A 21,618-nucleotide genomic window follows, 5' to 3' on the forward strand; every position below is an offset into this window, starting at 1 on the left:
ATTATTTTTAGCTTTTGGATAGATTCCCACCCTTATACATTCCTAAGTGATCTTTATTCCTTTTTGGGTAAAGAAAACAAATGCAGCAGTTTTGAAATTACAGTTCCATTGCTGAATGCCACCAAACCTTTCCAAATGTTACCTGATAAGGGAAGACTTGCTAATATCCTTTTGAGTACCTGCTTCCTTGGACCAAAGGAAACAAAAGGCTTTGTTGCCATTTTTATGACCTCTTGGGAACCACCAAACAAAACCAAGTCATTGCTCTCATTTCAAAACGCATTCTGGCCTACACATACACAAAGCAGTCTTGATGAGATCAAACCAAACACTGCCAATGTTGACATTCCAAAGTAAAGCCAAACCTAAGTTAAGTAAATACACAAATAAAACTACATTCTTCTGGTTTTATATTATTAACTAATTCTAAGGCCAGTTATTCAGCATGCACAATCATTGCAAAGCAGTATATTTTCACTGCTCATTTCACATCACAGGTGTGGAACTTCCAGCATCCATTGGACTGTAACAATTCTTTCCTATTCAGACAGGAAAATATAGGCAAAAAAGTGTAGGCAAGTCACCATTTGGTGCCTTGGTTTAATAGTGGGCTGCTGAGCTTATACTTCTATGTAATAGCTTGTTATTTATGTTGCCTCATAAAAGGAAAATACTTTTATGTGCCTGAGGTGTATAGAATCTGTTATAGCTCCTCTGCCTTGGGGACAGGGGGCAAGCAAGAGGAAAGAGAAATGCTGCCCTGAAGTTAGTGGCAAATTTAATTTTGATGAATGAAATGGACTTAAATGGCTTTGATGTTGCTCTGCTTGCAGTTTCATTTTGTACCAGTTGATGTTTGTACCAGTTGATGCTGTTGCTGTGCAGCCTTCTGCCATTACACAAGAACACTGGAATTATTTTAAACTGGGGGGATCTACAAAAGGAAGCAGGGTAAAGGAATGACATCAGCTATCAGCAAGCAACTCATCATAATTTAGTATCTAAGAGGCATTTTAGGAGATTGATGTGCTGTTGCCCATTTTACTACTAACACTGGTTTTGTTTTTTTTTAAAGGGAAATCAGATTCTCAGTAGCCTTTCCATTGAAGAATACAAGGCCACGCTGAAAATGATAAAACAAGCCATCCTTGCCACAGACCTAGCACTATACATAAAGTAAGTCAGAGGCAAGTTGGGCTTGACAGGCCTTGCTGGATGGTTGGATTGTGTCAGCATGCTGCAAAATCTTTTTTTTAAACTTCTTTTAAAGGAGAAGAGGAGAATTTTTTGAACTTCTAAGGAAAAAGCAATTTAATTGGGAAGATCCTACACAGAAGGAGCTATTCTTGTAAGTAAAATCAGAGGGATTTAGGAGTCTGTTAATATTATTAGGTACCCTGTTTTCCTTGCATGTTGTTGTGAATTTCATTAAAACCAGCAGAGCTGTGTGTTCTGTGCCTGTGCAGAATGGCACTGGCACATAGGTCACTGAATGACTCCTTGGGTCTGAATTACTAAGTCTGCAGCCTGTCTAGTAAACTTTGTCAAGTAGCATGTGGAGATACATGAGCATTTTTGCTCTTCTTAAAAAAGTGTAGGGTTCCTGTCCAGGTACCATGCTCTTTTGCTGCTGATACTTCATTGAATTGCTGAAAAGAGTAACTGAAGATTCAGGACAGACAGTTTGTTTTGAAGCTGTTTCCTAACTGGCAGTGAAGAATAAAGGTTTCTTAAGAACAGAGACCACATATTTTAATGCACAGCAACAGAAAAGCAGGCTTACCCAGGCTGCCTCAGCCGTATTTCAAATTCTGCGCCTTTAAAAACCAGTTATTGGTCATGTTCAGTGTCTATTCCTATTTTAGTTCTCGACCCTCATACTGTCATTAAAGACAGCAGTCACTGCTAATGTCAGAAATAAATAAATCCGCTGTCTGTCCAGTAGCAAATAGAATGCAACAGTTCATTTGACATGAATCCACCAAATGAGTCCAGATTTGCTCGTTTCTATGTGCTTATTTCACACAGGTCTACCACATCATCAAGCTTTGGATAACTTTATAACCTTACTTTAATTTCACTTGTTTTTCTGACTTTGATGTTTCTTTGAAATTGGATATTCTATTTTACTAATCACTTAACTTGGTGGCTGCATACATTTCCCAGAACAGTAATTCACAGATTACCTTCTGTTTCTCTACAGAGCAATGCTGATGACTGCATGTGATTTATCAGCCATAACCAAACCGTGGCCAGTTCAGCAACGGGTATATGCTTAATTTTAAGATTTGCTAAATACAGACTGCATAACAGCTTCTGCTCACTCCATCCAGTCCCTCTTGCAAAGGGCAGCGGTGGAATGCAGAGCCATAGGAAACACTCCTTCAAAGGGCTGTATGTGGATTGGAGATTTTTGTGTGTCTTTGTACCAAGATCCGTGCATTTAGCTATGTCACCATGTTAGCAGTCATCTGCAGGTAAATCAGGAATCTTTCTTTCCAGCATTTCTGTGTTACTACAAGGCAATAAGCTGATAGAACACACTAGCATCAGTTGACCTTTTTCTGTGTGTTTGGTCATTCCAGCTGTTAGCAATGGTAAGATGCCTAAGCCATTTTATTCACTTTGTGTAAATATCAGCATGCACAGATGTGTGTATGAACAGCTAACCAGCTGTTAGGCTGAAGAGCCTCATTCTGGGGGCTCCCAACTGGCATATCCTAAGGAGAGCTAGGAAACGCAGGAAACAGTTTTGATTGTAGGTAGCAAGCAAATTGTAGCAAGTTCTCAATGTGTGAAATCTCTTGCAGATCGCTGAGCTTGTAGCTACGGAGTTCTTTGATCAAGGAGATAAAGAGCGGAAGGAGCTCAACATAGAACCAACAGTAAGTGGCAGAATCATATAGCATCGCCTCTTTCAAAATGGCTTCTACAAACAGCACTGCACATTCCTTTCAAAAGCCAGTTTCACCCAGTGACCAGAACATAGGCCCACCTTCCCCGTCTTCCTAGCAGTCAGTTTTCTTCTACAGTTCCTAAACACCCACATTGTGTCATTATCTCTGAGCCAGAACAACAGACAGTATTATTTCTTCTAAATCTGTATTACTAACTTGTGTAGGAAATACATTCCTAAATTGGTACTTATTTGCAACCTACCTAAACCAGTAAGCTTGTCTGTTTGTCTCCCTATTTGGGTTCTGTCAGTCCAAAGACAGCCTCCTGCTAGTCATGCAGTCACATTGCCGGCACTGCAGCACACGCACACGTACCCTGCTGTGCTGAGCTTGCTGTGCTTTTTAAAGTGCTGCTTTCTAATTCCAGCCTCTCTCTTTTGTTTTGGTTGAGTCTTTTAATTAATGCATTTAAACACAGAGCTTATTTACTTCTTATCTGCAGGATCTAATGAACAGAGAGAAGAAAAATAAAATTCCCAGCATGCAGGTTGGATTCATAGATGCTGTTTGTTTGCAGCTGTATGAGGTATGGTGCCTAAGAATTGCAAATGAGAACAGCTCACCGTTGCTCCTAATAGATGCAGATTTAAAATTAGAATAAAAAAAGAATTAAAAAATTAGTCCCTTAGTCAAAAATTATTTTTAAAAATATATATTACATATGGTTCTTTAAAAACAATCTTTTAAATAGATATTACATATGGTTCATTACTCAGTTGAAGAAATTATTTTAGCATTTATTATTAGTGGTACATTTGTCTTGATTAATATATTTTGTTATAATTTTTTAAAACCTAGTGGTAATGGCTGTGTTCTGTGCATTGATGTTAGATCCCTGGGTTATATTCTGGATTCCAGCAGCTCCAGTGAGCTGCTATGATCACTGGGGTAGTCACAAAACTAATGGTTTGCTAGCAAAAGAATGGTGCATTGATAAAAAGTTTTGTTATTATAAAGAATTCAGAATTCTTCATGCTAAAAGGTGATGTGCTACATATAGGAAATTTGCCCAAGTTTAACATTTCCCATCCTGTTCTTTGGTTCCTTTCTCATCACACACAATAGCAGTGCAGGAGAGAATTCATAGAGATATTTTTCATTCTGGTCACAAACTGCATAAGCAGATACTTGGTCAGATATAGTGTGAAACAAAACATGATTTCTGATGTTTTAAGGCAGTAAAGTACCAGAGTGAAAGCCTGTTCATTGGGACTGTAGCAAGTATTTTACAGGAGCTGGGGTGAGAAAAAGCAAGTTGAGGAACAAATAGCCTGACTGTTAAGAATCTTCCAGTGGGAGAAACAAGGGGATTACTCACATTCTTTCCTCTTACACAATAAACTTTTCCAAAAAGAATCCAATAGTTTGAAGGAAACAAGGACAGAGCAAGGAAAGGGAGCTTACTAGCTGCTGCCCCCGAGACTCCCTTGTTTCTGTGCTGTAGAAACTGTCAGGAAAATAAAGCAGCCTTTGGTGGGAAGCCTCAGAAAACTGTCTCCAGTGAGAGGCAGGCCATTGAAAGAAGACTCAGTATCTGTGGAAAGGTACAGACTATACAAACAGAAAATGGTTTGAACAGCACACATGAAGACATTGGAATGCCCACAGCTCCAGAGCCTGAACTTCTATACTTTTTCTTGTTAGAGGAGCGCCATTTATGAAAAGACCGTAACATTTTCAATTGTTTCTCCAAAATATGTGCTGCATCTCACATCAGCAGTTACCAAGTGATACTAGTCCAAGCTAGCGTACAGTTCCTGCAAAGAAATGAGGTGCATGAGTGATTTCTGGGTACTGTGCCTCTGCTTTGTAGCTGAAGCTTTGTATATACCACAGTGAATACAAAGCCAGTCCTGGTTAGCAGCCAAAAGCACCTACAACGTTTGGAGTTTTCTCCCTTCTCTTTAAGTGGGGAAGAAAGGAGATGCTAGATCCACAGAAGGGGTTTTAAGGAGGGGTGTCTTTTTGTTAAGAATATGTTGGCTCTTACAGCCTTCAGTGCATCACTCTTACTTGTCATCTTGTCTCAAAGCCTGACCTGGACTGGGTAGCAAGCTGACAGTATCCAGGACTTCATTAGGCTCACAGTATGCCAGCATGTGTCCTGAACTGAAGGATAAGGACCTCCCTGCAGGGGCAGAGAGCACTAAAGACAATGGGAAGCCTGTGAGGAATCAAATCCATAACAGTGTTGGTAAATCCAAGGCCGAGGCTATGGTTTGAGCCAATCCAGTGTTTGTTTATTTTTTTCTGGAGTACAAGTAGGGGATACTACCTGTTTACACAGATTTTTGTTTTCTCTGATGAGTAACAAATGGTAAAACATACAAACGACTTCAGTGTTACTTTGAAAATGAACTAGCACACAGTTCACTCTCCAACATTTACATGCTATAAAAGCAAACAATAAACAGGGCTATGATGACAGCCTTTTCACTCTTTTCTTAGCTTTCACCCAGTCAGGAGGAATTTGACACACAATGCAAACAGATGAGTTCCCAATGCAGCACTGCCAAGTGTGTGACTTACCATGTTATACAGAGTAGTTCAGATCCTAAAGAACTAAAGTTTTGTGGCTTGTGTTAGCGAGGGAACCAGTGCAGTTAAATTGAATCATCTACAAGTCTTCCCTTTAAGTTCAGAAATCTGAAAAAAAAAAAAACCCAGAAAATGCCTTTCACTCACTTCATATTTGAATTGAAAAAAATACCATTTAGTAATTCTAAATGCTGTAGATAAATAAAACAGGAAGACTCCAGAAATATTTGACAGCCTCATTCTTCTAATAGCAGTCTAAAACAAGAATAATTCAATTAAGTCTACTGGAATTAATGAAGCAGCCTGTGTAGCCAGAAGGAATTATGAAGATCTATACAAGCTCATAATTCAGTAGGGTCCCTGTGTAAAGTTACAGGAGAATTAGACATCGCTACCTCGTATTATTTGAATGAGACCTGAATTCCATGTGAAATGCTGACTGAATTTACATTTTGTATAATGACCAGCAGAGGGGCCAGGATACTTCTCCGTGTACTTTGCAGTCAGTCATAGTAGTTACTGAATCAGTGGACTCAAATGCTCTTTCAAATACCTCATTGTCCCACACTGTCTGAACTATTAAACTCCAATTTATACTTCATTCCAAAAGCCAGCAGAACCCTTTTTGTAAGTAAGGACTGACGTATCCTAACACACTATGATAATCTTTATCACTTCCACCAGGAAAGAAAAATACACAGAAATGCTTAGGAATTGTTCTTTTGTTTAGTTCTGTCACTTTCATATTTAAATATCAGAATCCAGTTTTCCTTCACTCTGATAGAGTAACACTGCCACAGCCTGAAAAATATGTGATTCACTTCAGTCACAGTTATTCCTAAAAGGCACTGTCAAATGTAATTTTATCTATTGTGGCTAACTGTCTGGAATTCAAATATTTCTGGGAGAACTCTGAATCAGTTGGTAACGCAGTCAGTGAATACGATCCCACTGACTATTCCTGTTCTGTGCCTTATTACCATTCCAAGGCCATCCCTGTGACTACCCCTGCTGTACATTCAAAGGACTGGCTTGCAAAGAAAGTCCGTGTGTACGACTTCACTGGAAATACTGGAGAGGTCTCTTGGGCACTGTACAACAGACTTAACTACGGTTCCTTCTGCACCTGTGTATCAAGTGCTGTATGGGCACTGCCGCTTAGTCTGGTCTGCACTGGTGCCAGATAATTACATTCATGTTTAATGTGCAGCAGGAAGCATGCCTTGAAGTTCAAAATACACATTCAAATTCAATTCTAGATAGACCTCATACTGCAATCCTTCTGGTCTCTCTTGTGGTCATCTTTAAGAACAATTATTTTTGTTGCTAACTGTAATCTGTTTTGCGTGTTCTTAATTTATTTCAGGCCCTAACACATGTGTCAGAGGCCTGCTACCCTTTACTGGATGGCTGTAGAAAGAATAGGCAGAAATGGCAATCCTTAGCTGAACAACAAGAGAAGAATCTGATTAATGGAGAAAGCAATCAAGCCAAACGGAACTGAGATGCTGATTTAACCACCGCCATTTTAAATTCACCTAGAAGACATAGTAATAGAGGAGTACTGCATTTTGCTAAACACTGTATGAATTTGGCTTATGTTTTGCCACTGCTGTATTATTTTTCCACATTTCAAGATATAGCATGACCATGTATATGCCAAGGTTATACAATGATAGTATGTTTCCTTTATTACATCCGTCTGAGATGGAAAACAGTCTGCAAGGGTAGTTTTTGCTACCCTATTCCAGAAAAAGGTACGAGTGCAGTTACTTGACTGTCCCCGAAAGCCCATTACTTTACAGATGTATATAGTTGTTTAGATATCATGTTGTGGCCAGTATCTTAAAGACTACTGCATTTCGCACCTTTTTTCCTCTTCCAATCTCGCTCTGTTAGAAAAGTAATGAGCAGTCTTCCCTCTTCTCTTCCCAGAGGTTCAGAGGAAAGACTGGGGCTAACTCTGGGGAGCCTAATCGAGCATATAGTATGCTAACTTCTTTCAGGAGACAGAACTGGGCTTCAAAGTGAAAAAGCCCCAGAATCTCTGCACCCAGTAGTTTTTACTTTTTTGTATTAGAGGAATGTCTTTGCAATTTGGAAAGATTCTTAAAAGCCCTGTGAATTACTAGGGAAAAGAGTCTTAGGAGATTTGTGGTAGAAGTGTCATAATTATCCGTGGATAATGGAAACTGCTTGAAACACTGATGAAATGTCGGAAGATAACTGCCAGGCTTCCGTGGGAGAATGGCTCCCATAGAAAGCTGCAAGAAGCACACAGAGGAATGGGAACAGAACAGGATCATTTTTTGATTTTAACTCCATTTGGAAGTTGAATGAAGCATCATCGTAACCAACAAACTGAATCATGGGCAGGAAGAGTAGAAGAGAATGACTGCAAGAGATGAAAATCTGAATCCAAAGGATGCAGGAACAGAACAATTCTGGTGATGATCAATGACTGATTCTTTAGGCCAGTGGTATTATGAAATAGCTATGACCACTTTGAAGAAAGTTTTACGTAAACATCATCTAAAAATAATTTTTAGCATTAGTTAAAGTTAACAATGATTAATCACAATGTCTTAGAGGAACAAGAAAAAATAATACTGAAAGTGAAAATAGCTGAGAATGCTCCAGGGATTTGCCATTTGTTTATGAGGCATTAATGTTCAGAAAAGTCAGAGGTCAGTTAATTGCACTAGTAAAAAAAAAGCAACATTGATATTTTATTTAAATGAAGATGACTAATAAAAACTCTTTTGAATTGGGAACCAATTCAAGAAAATACACTAGGAAAAAACCAAGAGAGTAATTCAAAGAGGATTATTCTTTGGGTAGTCAGGATTGGGAGATTCATGTCAACAATTGAAAACTGGTTAGTAGTAGGTTTGACTTCGGCCTCACAGACACAGAAACTGCTAATTTCTTTTAATCTGTAGTAATGATTTTTCAGTTAAAATCAGCAATAGCATTAGGCAAAATTAATACACTTGGGATTGTACTTGGAGGTGTGGGAGTTTATTTCTATCACAGTAAGCCAGAAAATTCTAGTTGGAAACTGCAGTAAGTTATCAATCCCTCCTTGTAAGAGCTGGTCACAAAGACAGTGAAAGCAACCTCTTTTCATCAATCTCTGCACTTTAGATGAATGATACCAGAAGCTAACAGAAGATGAACCAAATTATTCAAGATGTTTGATGATACTGAGTTTCAGTCAATTTTATTTTACATATAGAACAGGGTATTTTGATAGTTGGCAGCATTTCTGCCAACCCAAGTTATTTGTCACTCATTAAATCCTATCTCAAAACTCTCCAATGACTATCAATAATATGTTAGTGCAGCTGAATTTAAAAACATTTTTCTACAGAAGTATTTCTCATGATACTTTTTTTCCCAAATTTTGGAAAAAAGTATGGAATACAACACTAATTAAGAATTCCAGGGCTGCCATTATACAGTGGTCTGGATGTGTATTTATATGTATACACAATACAGTATGTGTATGTAGTACATCATAGCTGTGCAGAAAAGCGACAGCAGCCTGCTGTTCCTTTCCCCAACGCATCACCCAAAAAAACTTTTTAGGTACTTTTTGATAAATAGGAAATGTTGCTTCAGGATTTGCATAGTCCTTGTATATTCTTTTCCTTGAATGCTTGAGAGACTAAAATATAATTATTTCACTAACTGATGAGATACTTAGTTAATATAAATATGAATAAAGTATATGTATATAAAGTTGAATTCCTGCTAGTGTGGTTGAGGCTAGTAATTCATGGTGACAACACAGCAAATCAGCTATGGTGATGTTACAGTGCAGTGCCGTATCACTTACATTAAGATCACAGTATTTCTTTGCTATTTTGTGTGTTCAGCAAAGCTTTATTATGACATACATTTATAACTACTGCAAAGGAGTGCTGGATTCATAACTTTGACTTGAAAAAAAATGGACAGGCTGTTTTATTATTTCAAAGGTTCACATACAACGAACACAGTTATACCCTCTGTGCATACATTTAATTATATATCTGTACATTCTTATCCCATAGAATCTCTTCCACTACAAAGATCAGCACAAATATAGAAATACAGTTCCTAGTAAATAAACCATTTAAATATCATAGTGCACCTGTATCTGTATGCATTTCTACAAACCCAAGCCCTTTGAACTACTGGTTTAAGAGCCTTAAAAGCACAGATTGCTGTACTTCATGAAATTTCAGAGTGATCAATTCTTTATATAGTGTTTTACTTTGCCTGAAGGCAGAGTCGGAGTGTGCTGGGTTTGTGTCATAGCTTTGTGTGACCTGTTCACAGAAATTGCTTATTCCTTTCACAATGGAGACAGGTGACAATATGAAAAAAGCCAGGCTGTTTTCTGCCTGAAATTCATTGCCTTCAAAATTCAACATTTTCACAGTCAGCTAATGGATTACAGCCATGCAGCTGCGATTAATTTCATCATGAGTTGTGTATCTTTTAGTCAGGTCTCAAAACAGGTTCTTCCCACCTTCTACTGTCTAGCTGAAGCAATCAGTGTGGCTTACACAAGAAACAAGCTGAAATGGAGTTCACCACACTGTCAGTTCAATCTTAAGTCTGTTAAAGTCACTGTGAAATATGATATTTAAGTCTTCCAGTACAGAATTTGTCCCACTATTTTTTAATACTTGTGTCAAGGAAGACTTCTAAGTTAGTATCCTACCTGTTCTCAGACCACAGTGTATTTTCTTTTGGAGTCACTCCACAGCACAAATACACTTTTCCTTCTGTTTTTTTTGTTCCCCTTCTGAAAAAACTACTTATACATACGTATAAACACATACAAAATCACTGATTAACCCTACCTCTTGTAATTAAAAATAACAATGAGGCTTTTAAGCTGTAGGCAGTACTTCTTTTTGAACAAGTTAGTCCCACAAACAATATTGCCTGTATAATGTCTAGATGTTTTATTATCTCACACAATAGAAAAAAGAGGGGAAAATAATGTAATGTTGATTTTTGGTGATGGTACGTATCATTAGCTAGTAGATGTTTGAAGTTAAGAGCAGATTACTCTCGTATCGTCACAGAATACAAGTGGGCTAATGATAAAAGTGAGTAATTCCATTGATGACCAGCTGATCTCTCTTTAGAAGAGGGGACTGAAGTCTGGTTTTGTGCACCAACCTCTGACAACTGTGTACACCTGAAGATAAAGTTTTGATCTTCAGTCGAATGCATTTTATCTGGCAGTGGCACAAACTGACAAAATCAGAACACTATCTAGTTCATATATAACACTTCTCAGAATTACGAGGTGACATGCTCCCACTCATTATGCAGAAAGATTATTAAGAGTCAACTCTACGCCCTTAAAATTAGTGGGTGTTGCCCAAGAGCTCTGGTCAGTGCCCCTTGGAGTTATGCATATGAGAGCAGAGAGTTCCGATGGAAAAAAATGCCTTGCTCATAATAAATTCATACATTTTTAAAGGCTTTATAGAGACTTAGTATTTCAGGCAAATTATATGCAAGTTTTAGTTATAAGTCTTGCCTCTGTGATGCTGTAGTTTCTTCTTCGTGTCAAATCACGTGCAGTTTACATTCCACAAGGTTTCAGCTTTATTTCACAGTTCCCTTGCTACACTTCTTCAGGGACTTGCACTAATTTGAAAGATAAGCTTGAACATTGAAGCTCAAATTAAAAAATTATTTTGGCCAGAGTATGATATGTAACAAAGGCTGGATTTTTTGGTTTGGACAGGAATGAGAAACATCACAGAATCTGGTTTGGTTATTAGTGATACTTGCTGAATGCAGCAAATTGTGACAGCAAGATATTTTATCTTTGTCATATATCAATGAATGGAAATTGCATGGGAAAGTTTATTTTCCACATAAAGAAGATTGTTTCCGTAGAGAAACTCATATCTAAATACCACTGTTTGTAAATGTATATTTATGTGACGATGCTATATAATAGCTAGTTTCCACTAACTTTCACAGCATGAGCTGGTTATGCCAGAGCTTAAGGCATGCTCACATGCCCATTTCAAGTCAATTCCCATTTACCTCAGTGGGAGTTGGCTTGAGCTGTATAGGAAGTGAAAGAATGGGTCAAATCCACCTTTTTTTTTTACCTATAAAGAGGGACCAAACTCTTACTCTTGGTAACACCTGCCTCACCTGCTCTTTGCTGTATTCAGCCATTCCTGCTGATGCCCCAGGTACCTTACAGATGTAACTGAAGTTAGAATTTGAGCCCTCTATGTATTCACATGGCAGACGCCTGCATGTGTCTCTTAAAGAATGTAGTGTGAAATGCACTGTAAATAGTTTTAATCTACATTTCTATTATAGGTTAATAAAAACCTTAATCACAGTCACTAGCCACTGAGTTTGTCCATTTGTATTCTTTTATCTTTTAAAAATATTCAAACAAATACATAGTTTCTGGGCATAGTATTTTTGTACTAGGTTAATGGGGTTACTCTGTATATTATGTTTTGCCTTTAAACAGTATTAAAGTCTTCCTAATGTTATGTGTTCTGGCTTGCTTCTGTCCTATGACTACTTAGCAAAACTAGCTACATTACTTAGGAAAATTATTAGTTCTACTTTCTGTACAGCTCACAGAATATAGTCAGGTTATTTTCTATGATCAAACTGCTGCTTATTACTTATTTCCTCATTCTTCTCTTTGTACTGTTATCACGCTTTTTAAAATAAAAAGGACAATGTCAAATTTTACTCTTTGTTAATTAATGTTATTAAGGCTGAATTTTCAACACCTCCTTGTTCCCAAATTCAAATCATTGCTTCTGTAAGTTTATATTTTATGATAATATCAAATCCTGAAGAGGAAAAACTTCACTAATAATATCAAGATACTTATAACTGAAGTACTACTGAGACGAGCCAGTGGTTAAGGTGCTTCTCGTCTAAAACCAGCAAATAATTCACTGCTAGTAACCACTAGGGAGCACCGCGGCTGCACTTTTTCAGAGCTGTCGGAAACCAGTTTGTTTATTGGATAAGGAGAACCGGCAAATACAGCAATTACACAGATCTATCCTGATCCTTTGCACCCAGATATCAATTCCTGGGGTAGCAGGTAAGAGAGAAGCCAACAGGCAACCCAGGGACTTCAAACAAAATTGTGAAAAAATTATTTTTGACAACAAAAGCCTCATCGTGTGCAAACTGCTGATCCTAGAATTCTAGACCAGTGGGCTTCTGGGCAATTTCTGTTCTTTGCCTGTTAGGTTCTCCACAGCAACACTTCTGGCGTGACTTTTTTTAGCTCTAGGCAAAACCAAAAAGTATGCACATCCCTGACGAACAACCATCTCATTCAAAGAGTTATGAAGGGCCAGATTTAGTTCAGCACAAAACACAAGCACTGTTTGCTTGAACCAACGGCAGTTTATGAGTGCAACTGCACAACTGTCTGTGTATATCGACATACACCAGGTAACCATCTGCTGTGGGGACTACAATCTTTCCAGCCCACTCTCCTGCCTAGTCCGGCTCCTGCTCTTTGTTGCCTAAACGTCTGAATTCATTTCTGAGAATATTGGAATACATTTCTTACCCAGCCCAAGAAAGAATATAACCTTGAACAAAAGCTTTTTTTTATTGAAGATGTGAAAACAGCTCCTTCCTCCAGCAGTATTTTTAGTACCAGTGACAGCTATAGCTGACACGCATATCACACTCCCATGAAATCTCACACTTTAAGACTTTTTGGAAATAATTCAAATGTGTGAGTTTGCTACAATAGCAAGCTTTAGGATCTGAATTTATGCCATCTGACAGCCAGAGTTTTTCAGCCTCTCAGTGCAGAGCTGCATTTCTTATCATGTACAGAACTTCAGTTGAAAAATATCAGTTTATAAACACAGTAAACTTTTACTTCAGTATTTACTGGATTTCTTGAAATACCTGCCTGCACATTTCCCCCCCATTATTCCAAAGCTCTTATTTTAGTTAACATGGAAATTTACACTTTCTGAGAAACTGAACTTTCTCCTAACATCTGCTTTATTTTCTGTTCTGAATCTGGACTATCAAGTAAAGATAAAAATCCTCTTTCCTGCTGAAATACAAAGGATCATCAATTCAGCCATAGCCTGCTACTGCCTACCCAGTGGCTCATAATGGCTGATAAATAGACCTATACTTCGTACAAATTTCTTCTCTTTAATGCCAAAGATCTTTAACGATAACTAGGAGTAAAATCCACAGTTAAATCACACCACTAGTTTAGACATGACATATTCACATACAGACATTTCTTCAGACTCCTTTGTGGTAGTTGATCAAGTCACTGCACATTATTTTATGACATATACAGCTTTTTTAAAGGAAGTTCATTTTACACATAAGTAAAGAGGTTAATTTGATCAAGGCTACATAGAAAGTCCATTTCTAAGCTGGAAATAGAACCGGGATCTGGGTGTCCGTTCTGCTTTTACGTGAGACATGAAGAAAAGAATGTTTAGTCTTGAAACCATCTTTTCCTTTTGGATATACAAATACATAAATATCTGAGCCATACAGGGTGCTCTCTTCCTATTATGCTGAGCTCAGAAGAATTGAAGCTTGTTATTGTACAGATGAGATTAGATTCAAGTCACTAATCCAGATAATCACAATCATCTTTGGTGGAGTTTGGAGCTATATCATGATCAAGAGTAAAAGTGTATGATAAGCAAATAGCTAACGTGAAATGAACTAAAAGTCCAGTTCAAATTTTGGAGACACCGAGAAGACTGATGCAGACTTTCAAAGCCATACATTGTTAGCTCATTGGACTACAACTCGACCCCAACCTTTGATCACATTTCATATTCTGAACGAAAAGAAACTACTTCCCTATATTTGCCTGCTACTAAGTAATTACCTCGAAAATACTGGAAAACAGTGTTGAGATATACATTTATATACCTTACATAAGGCTGATGAAAAGCCCTACGCATCAACTGACTTATCAGTCCCTACGTGACAACTGACAAATGGCACTAATACTCACACCCATATAAACTTTAAGGGAAAAGCACGCTTACTGTTATTGGCAATTGTTCACTGGCACCCTCTTTTCATTGAAACCAGGCTAGATACTCCTGTTCTAGGTAATCCTAGGGTTCATTTTAGCATGCAGTAAAGGATGAAGTAAATGCCACAGTTGCTGATGCTTTTAAGAAAATCCTACATTTTTCTTCTAGTTTTCTTCAAACTGGATCTTACAGGCTCATACACTTCAGTTCTCTCCAATAATCAGCTCTCAAAGCCATCCAGCACTTTATGGATCAGAGCCATTACACAGAAATTAAAAAGGAGTAAAGAGTAAATTTTAAGATTCATAGTCCACTAGTACCTAATCAGACAAACGGATCTATACTCACTGGAGACTTCTAAGTATTCCTCTCATGTTAAATCTTCACATTGAACAAGTTGTGTATTAGCAGCATCCAGCAGATTCTCCTTGAACAAAACAGAAGCAGAAACTCAGCAAACAGGCAGTTGGAGTAGGACAATATCTAGCTCAAGTAGGACCTAATCCTGCTGCAATACAGCACCCAACTGCAACAAGTACTTTGAAATTATTTATCCAAGAGCTAGCATTACTTAGGCTCCATTTAGCTCCTTGTTGCTAGGCCACCCATGGTTATACTACACTTGGCTTTACTGGCATAGAATTATCTACTATTTGATATAAATTTGAGTATATTGGTTTAAATGCTTAGTAAAACTTCACAATAAGGGATCTTGGGGCACTTAAAATTATTTAAGTGCCCAACCATCTTTGCAATCCATCCCAAGAGATATACAAGAGTCATACAGTGGAAAACATACATAAACACTGCCAAATCAGCTCACAGCTACTGACAGAAACCAGTTAACCTACATGGTTTTAACAGGGATTCACCTCTCAATTATATATAAAATAATATTTATGTATTATGTTTTTGCTGGCACCAAGCCTTTATGACTCCATGGTACAGCTGAGTTCTACTGTCCTAGCTAATTTTAGGCAGAGCAACTTGAAGACAAGCCACAAAACAATAGGGTAGATGAATGTAACCCACAGCAAAAGCATTATTGTCCTCCTGATCTTTGGAATCTCATTGCCCATTACCATCCTAATACAGCTTGGTATAATCACCACAAACTGGCATGATGAGAATGGCAGGACCATATAAGTTAATAATTTATTTCCATCAGTTCATTTAAAGATCAAACTTCCAAGTTAATAAGTCTGGTGCATTTTCAGTGTTCTGAACCTGGCACGGTGAAGAAAGCCACAAAGCCAAGAATACACACCCTTAGCTTTCATGCTTGACATGCAACTGCTATACAAAACCCCAAGGCTTTCAATGCATCATCTAAACAAAAGTTGTATTTTTGAAAACCACACAAGGAAGAGGTAGACTGGGGGAGGGAAAAGGTTGTAGAATATTCCAACATAAAAAAAAAAAAAAATCCAAACTATAAAACCAGTTTTTATTAGAATTTTAGAAGGAAACCCAGCTTTTATAGAGACTCAAACTCTGGTACATGTAAGAAAGCTGAAGTCAGATTTTAGTGTGTTAATAGTCTTAAGTAACTCATGCAAATTGAGAGAAATTAAAAATACGGCTGCTTGTTCTAGCACTGACATTCCATCAGACCTCAGAGAACAGTTCTTTATGCTGTCAGCTCTACACCACTGTAGAGACACCAGGAAACTCATAAATGTTGATCACCTGCAGAGATTCTTACTTAACTGACAGATCTGTGGGGCTGATCTGAACAGGATCCTAAGGATTCATGCCCAGTGAAAAGAAATGTTAAGGAAGGGGAGAATGGGACAGAAATGGAGAATCAAACTTGGATGTGAAATTCAGGACCCATGGTGAAAGGGTGTGGAGTTGGCTGGTTAGCCTGACTTCTAGACAGATGGAAGAATTACAAGCAGGGGAAGGCAAGCTGTAAGATAAACTGACTGGAAAAGCACATTTGAGAGATATTCCTGCTAGTTAAGGACTCGCTCTGGAAGATCTTCCCTCTTTTCTAAGGTTCAGAAAAACTGCTGAAGTATGTTTGATGTAGAAATCCATGCTTAGCCTGCAGCATGTTACTACTCTTGAGTTATATTTTCAGAGGATAAGAAGATGAACTAGATTCAAATTAGGGGAGTAATCAGTAACATTAGTTTTATTTACATAAACTTCAGTTTCAATGAATAAAAACTACTACCTTAATGTTTCTTAAATGAAATAAACCAACAGGTTCTAGGAGAGATTGCAAAACCTGTCTAAAAAGTAGAAAAGCTCTGTTGAAATGCTCAAAATAGAAGGTTATTTCCTATTCATTAGATTTTTTATATATGCTTGGAATAACGTAAATTATAAACATTATTTTAGGCCTTGATTTTGTACTGGATGCAACAGAAGCAGTTCAAAAGTTGCACTGCACCTCTGTCAGAAAGAACCCTGTGGCAAAGATGGTAAAAAGAGTTAACAATTTTGTTAAGCAACAATAAATTGGATGAACCATAACCAGGAACTAGGTATTTTTGTTTATGGATATGTAGTAAATAAATAATATAGATTGACAATGATAACTACAAAGGTCAAGATCCACTCCAATGCAATAAAAAGAGAGAAACTGACTCTAGCTGAAATTCATTTTGTCCGTTTTCTGAGCTGGCTGGATATGACACTTGGAGACACTGAGTTTGGATTCTGCACCATGCTAACAAAATTACTCATCTTCTATTCTACAGCTGGCTGATTTTTACCCAGTTTAATTACAGGGGTCAGCATGTGTATACTTCCCTAAGTCAAATGTTTTGCCTGTACCTGACAACACTCCAGCTCACAGAGTATTTCAATTTTATCCTTCACAAAAACATAATAATTCTGGAATTCTATTATTTATAAAGAGGCAGCGTTTTTTTCCCCAACCAAAATTATGCCTACTTCTTTGCAAATTTTCTTTTAGAACTTTTATGTAAGTCAAAGTGATAAAAAGTGCCTGAAACTGCACGTAGGCACTACATAATAAGACCTAAATGGCAGTGTTAAATAGATATCTTGAGGTACTTCCCTCACCAACATTAAGAGTGAACAGCCTGAACGCCTTCCCATCTGTCAGGCTTCTTCACCCTGCAAGACAGGAATAGAAGAGGCAGGAAAAGGAAAGAGCAGGTAGCCAGTACAGGAAGAATGGCATGATCTGCTTTTTCCTAGCCTTAGAGAAGAAACAGCATTTCTGAGATGGAAGGCCATGGCTTTGACAGCGGTTGGGGCAGTGGAAGACAAGAGGACAAGATACAAAGAGGAAGATACTACAGAGATAGAAAATATCAAGGAATTTTCTTAGTTTAATTACTGCTTTCACTAGGCAGCCTATTTTTACTACAACACAAATACAGCAAATAAAACGAATGGATGAGCAATTTTTTGTTACAACAAGCAATAAAGATACTGTCATGGTTTGGGGGCAATAAGAGATTCAGGAAGCACTGGGGTCACGATTGAAATCTGGCTAAACTACAATAAACTCCTTGAAAAGATCAGTGCATCAGCTGAGCTTTAGTCAGCCACATCACCCTGTAAATTGCTTTCAAGATAAGCCGGCATATAAATTCTCTTTGCAAAGATCTGTTAGTTTAGAACACTCCTCCTGCAAACAGAAATATGGCATTCAATGGTACCTGGAAAATAGACAGAAATGAAAACTATGAAAAGTTCATGGAGGCAATGGGTAAGTCTTAATTTTTCAGTGCCTTCTACAAGAACCCCCCCCTACTGCTGAATACAGACTTGAGCTGTCTGAGCAACCTTCTGACTAGTCTGTCCTGCTGCTGTTTGCTGATCTTCTTTGTGTTTATTTTCAAAAGGTTCCATGGGGTGGTGGGGGAGATGCTGAGATACGTTCTCATGTTAATTACATTACATTAATCTTAAGCAACTAATTCCAGTGGATTTATTTCAGCAGAGGAAATAATCTCTAAGTCAACTTTTAGGAAAAGGCTAGGAGAATCTGAATGATAAACTTTGGGCAGAATTCTATAGCAGGAATATTATTGGGATAACATGACATGCTTAAAAATTACACAGGGGGGAAATAATCATTCTTCAATTTTATAGAAGCATGTGGTTCAGGTCATTTTAACAACCAGATATTTAAAGTCTGAACAAACTCTGCATAATATAAACATAACCACTCCAGGTAAACAGAGGTTTGCATTACATCTGCACCGGTGAATGCAGCCTCAATAAAAAGTGAAGAATAAAAATTCAAGTCAGGACGCTGGAGTAAACTCACTTGACCACATAAAAGTCACTAAAAAGAGACAAAGGCGATGTTCTAGGGTGTTGAGGGTTTTTTTCTGATTTACGTTAATTGATTTTCCTAGGTGTTAACATTATGAAAAGAAAGTTAGGAGCGCAGGATAATCTGAAGATCACTATACAGCAAGACGGAAACAAATTTACGATCAAAGAATCAAGCAACTTCCGTACTATAGAACTTGAATTCACTCTGGGAGTGAGCTTTGAATACAGTCTGGCTGATGGGACTGAACTTACTGTAAGATTTCTATATAACTATATATTTCTTATATGATAATAACTTTTATAGAGTACAGTTTCAAGATGAATGATTCGTCTTCCTACCTTTTAATTTAAATTTTACTTTTAAAGCGTGACTGTTCAGGACTGCTTGCAGCTTACAGACAAAAGCATGAGATAGTTTTATCTGTTCATGGTTCAACACTGTACCATGAAACTCAAGAGTTCCATAGAGTGCCCAAAAAGCAGAGTACGCAGCAATTTTCACACAATGAAATCCAGCTAATTGTAATTTTACTTCTTATAATACTCAAGCACACCACCTAGAGTGTAGACCAGGGTACTTGTAAGAAATTACTTTTTCTCTGAATGATACAATTTATTAAAATAAGGTGTCCTGTACACACACAAAAAAAAAATCTAGCTTGACAATTAAATAAACTAGTGGTATTATTAAAAATTCATGTTTTATAACCTTTACATCAATGTCCAAAAATGTTTTGTTACACTGGTTTAATCTCTTCTTGCTTTTAAGCATTCCTGCAGTCTTTAAATCACATCAGTATCGTATGTATTGCAAAATATTTAGGATTTTTTTCCCCCCCCACTATAGGGTTCATGGAACAGCGAAGGAGATAAACTCGTAGGAACATTTACTAGAAAAGATAATGGAAAAGTACTCAAAGCACAGAGAGAAATCGTAGGTGATGAACTTGTTCAGGTGAGTGAACCAGTAACTTACTTACATACAACTTTACAATACAATGAACTGAAAACGTAAAAGCTGTTTCAACAGTAGGAAATATTTTCTTCAAGCCCAATCACTTCATTTATCTTTAGTTTAAATTTTCAAGTCATCTATCAAAATCTGAATATTTAAAATAAAACTTGCAAAAGTTTTTCTACCCATATGAAGTGCATCTCACTGATGAATTCTGAAGCCTGTGAACACAAGCTGTATATGGAAGATGTATGTAGAGAAATAGGGGTATATACACACACACAATATGGATGTGTTCTGACTGAAAGCCCTTTCCCAAGTGTCTGCCTCGTCTGTGCTGTCAATGGGTGATAAATGCCCTTTTAAAACAAAGCTTGGGGTTGGGGCAGGGGATCAGTCTGAGACAAAAATATAAGGTTTCACAGCTCTGAAGTAAAGCCAGAAAGTGAACTGTAATGCTTTAAAAGATCCTCTCCGATAGTGGGTCACTTGCTTCTTAAAAAAATTACTAAAAAAGAAAATAAATAAATAATGAACCTTATGGGCAGGTGTGAGATTTGGGATAGCAAAAACAAAGTCCAACCCTTCAGTGCTTCTCCTCACTTCTAATCAAAGCAGCCACAGTGATGAATCCTGTGAAGTAGGACCACTGGAAATACGGCACTTCAACATTTGGGGATTTTTCTGAAGCCCCCAAATGCTGTCCTGTTGCGGTTCAGATGTTTGCACAAAGCTTTTATGCCTATCAACAACAAGCTGCCTTCCTTACGTTCCCCTCCTCGGACTTTGCAAAAGGGCTGGTAGCCTCCACATGGCCACCAGACACAATTCATTGTATCACTGTTGAGTGCCTTTCAGTAGCATCTGTGAAATGAAACTTTGTAATAGCAGCCACTGATTTTTCTTCTAAATTTCTTAACAGACCTACACATATGAAGGAGTTGAAGCCAAGAGAATCTTCAAAAGAGGCTAAGTCCTTCACTCAGAACAGCACCAGAACCAAAAACCAATGAAAAAAAAATACTATTCTTCTACATATCCTGTTTTTTTTTTCTTTTAACCCCTAACAGCGCTCCCTTAGCCCTGTTGAAAACATAAGCCAGTTCCTTATATTTACTGTTTTGCCTTGAATAAACAAAATCCAGTAACAATTTGAAACAAATGCTAAGACATCATTTGTACCAAGTCCTACCTGAATGCCATACTGCAAAAGGCTGCAGAAACTATTTCCTATGATCGGAACTTACCTCCGCCATGGCCAGCCCAGTAATACCCAGATTTAGGGCGATTTTGGCCTAGGTTACCAGATTTGTTAGACCAATTGGTTACAATAATCGGTAGGGTATTTTTTTCATTCAAGAGAATTTCATTTGAGGAATTATTTTAGTTAATTCTAGATAACATATGAGGTCTCCAACAGAAAATTAATCTGATAATTAATTATATATATATAAAATGAGAGCTCAAAAGTATCTAATAACTCCAAATACTGCAGACAGATATGGTCAGGAGCTGCACTTAAAAAATAAGGAAAAAAACTTTAAAGGCTCAGTCTCCAATACCTGAGATAAGATCATCAGTTAAACGGATGAAGGAGAGTGGTACAGCTTCGGTAAACTAACAAATAAGATAATTTTATCAGAAACTGAACAAAATAGCCTAGTAAATTCAACTAGGAGACTTGTTTCCTAGCATGAATTTCATAACTACATTACTTGGCAAACTAACAGGAAATAGTTTGGTTTAGGGAAACTTACAATTCACGGTTCCTTTTGTTAAAATGAAGTAAATACAGGTGGGTATGAGGCTTAGAGGGGCAGTATTGACGCAGTTTCCCCCAAAATCT

General features: G+C 37.5%; 2 protein-coding genes and 1 long non-coding RNA gene across 7 annotated transcripts in view; 2 read left to right on the forward strand and 1 right to left on the reverse strand.

Annotated features, from left to right (window-relative positions):
* Positions 1-11,871, forward strand: part of PDE5A (phosphodiesterase 5A) — a 134,210-nt gene extending 122,339 nt beyond the window's left edge. For all 3 annotated transcript variants that reach the window (XM_054064870.1, XM_054064869.1, XM_054064868.1), the window contains 6 exons: positions 1,076-1,176; positions 1,271-1,348; positions 2,204-2,267; positions 2,811-2,885; positions 3,400-3,483; positions 6,862-11,871. In XM_054064870.1, coding sequence (XP_053920845.1) covers positions 1,076-1,176; positions 1,271-1,348; positions 2,204-2,267; positions 2,811-2,885; positions 3,400-3,483; positions 6,862-6,999 — 540 coding nt within the window. In that variant the 3' untranslated portion in view covers positions 7,000-11,871. The remainder of the gene's footprint in view (positions 1-1,075; positions 1,177-1,270; positions 1,349-2,203; positions 2,268-2,810; positions 2,886-3,399; positions 3,484-6,861) is intronic.
* LOC128851997 (uncharacterized) overlaps positions 1-21,618 on the reverse strand; it is a 178,299-nt gene that overhangs the window by 155,009 nt on the left and 1,672 nt on the right. For all 3 annotated transcript variants that reach the window (XR_008449596.1, XR_008449595.1, XR_008449594.1), the window contains exons 2-3: positions 14,897-14,975; positions 5,487-5,603 (exon numbers count right to left, since the gene is read on the reverse strand). This is a non-coding gene — a long non-coding RNA (uncharacterized LOC128851997). The remainder of the gene's footprint in view (positions 1-5,486; positions 5,604-14,896; positions 14,976-21,618) is intronic.
* FABP2 (fatty acid binding protein 2) lies at positions 12,028-20,823 on the forward strand. Its single transcript, XM_009568244.2, has 4 exons — positions 12,028-18,242; positions 18,898-19,070; positions 19,665-19,772; positions 20,695-20,823. Exons 1-4 carry the CDS (start codon positions 18,176-18,178, stop codon positions 20,743-20,745), a joined length of 399 nt encoding a protein of 132 aa, XP_009566539.2. The 5' UTR covers positions 12,028-18,175; the 3' UTR covers positions 20,746-20,823.

This window comes from Cuculus canorus, chromosome 4 (genome assembly GCF_017976375.1).
Source record: "Cuculus canorus isolate bCucCan1 chromosome 4, bCucCan1.pri, whole genome shotgun sequence".
Taxonomy (NCBI): domain Eukaryota; kingdom Metazoa; phylum Chordata; class Aves; order Cuculiformes; family Cuculidae; genus Cuculus; species Cuculus canorus.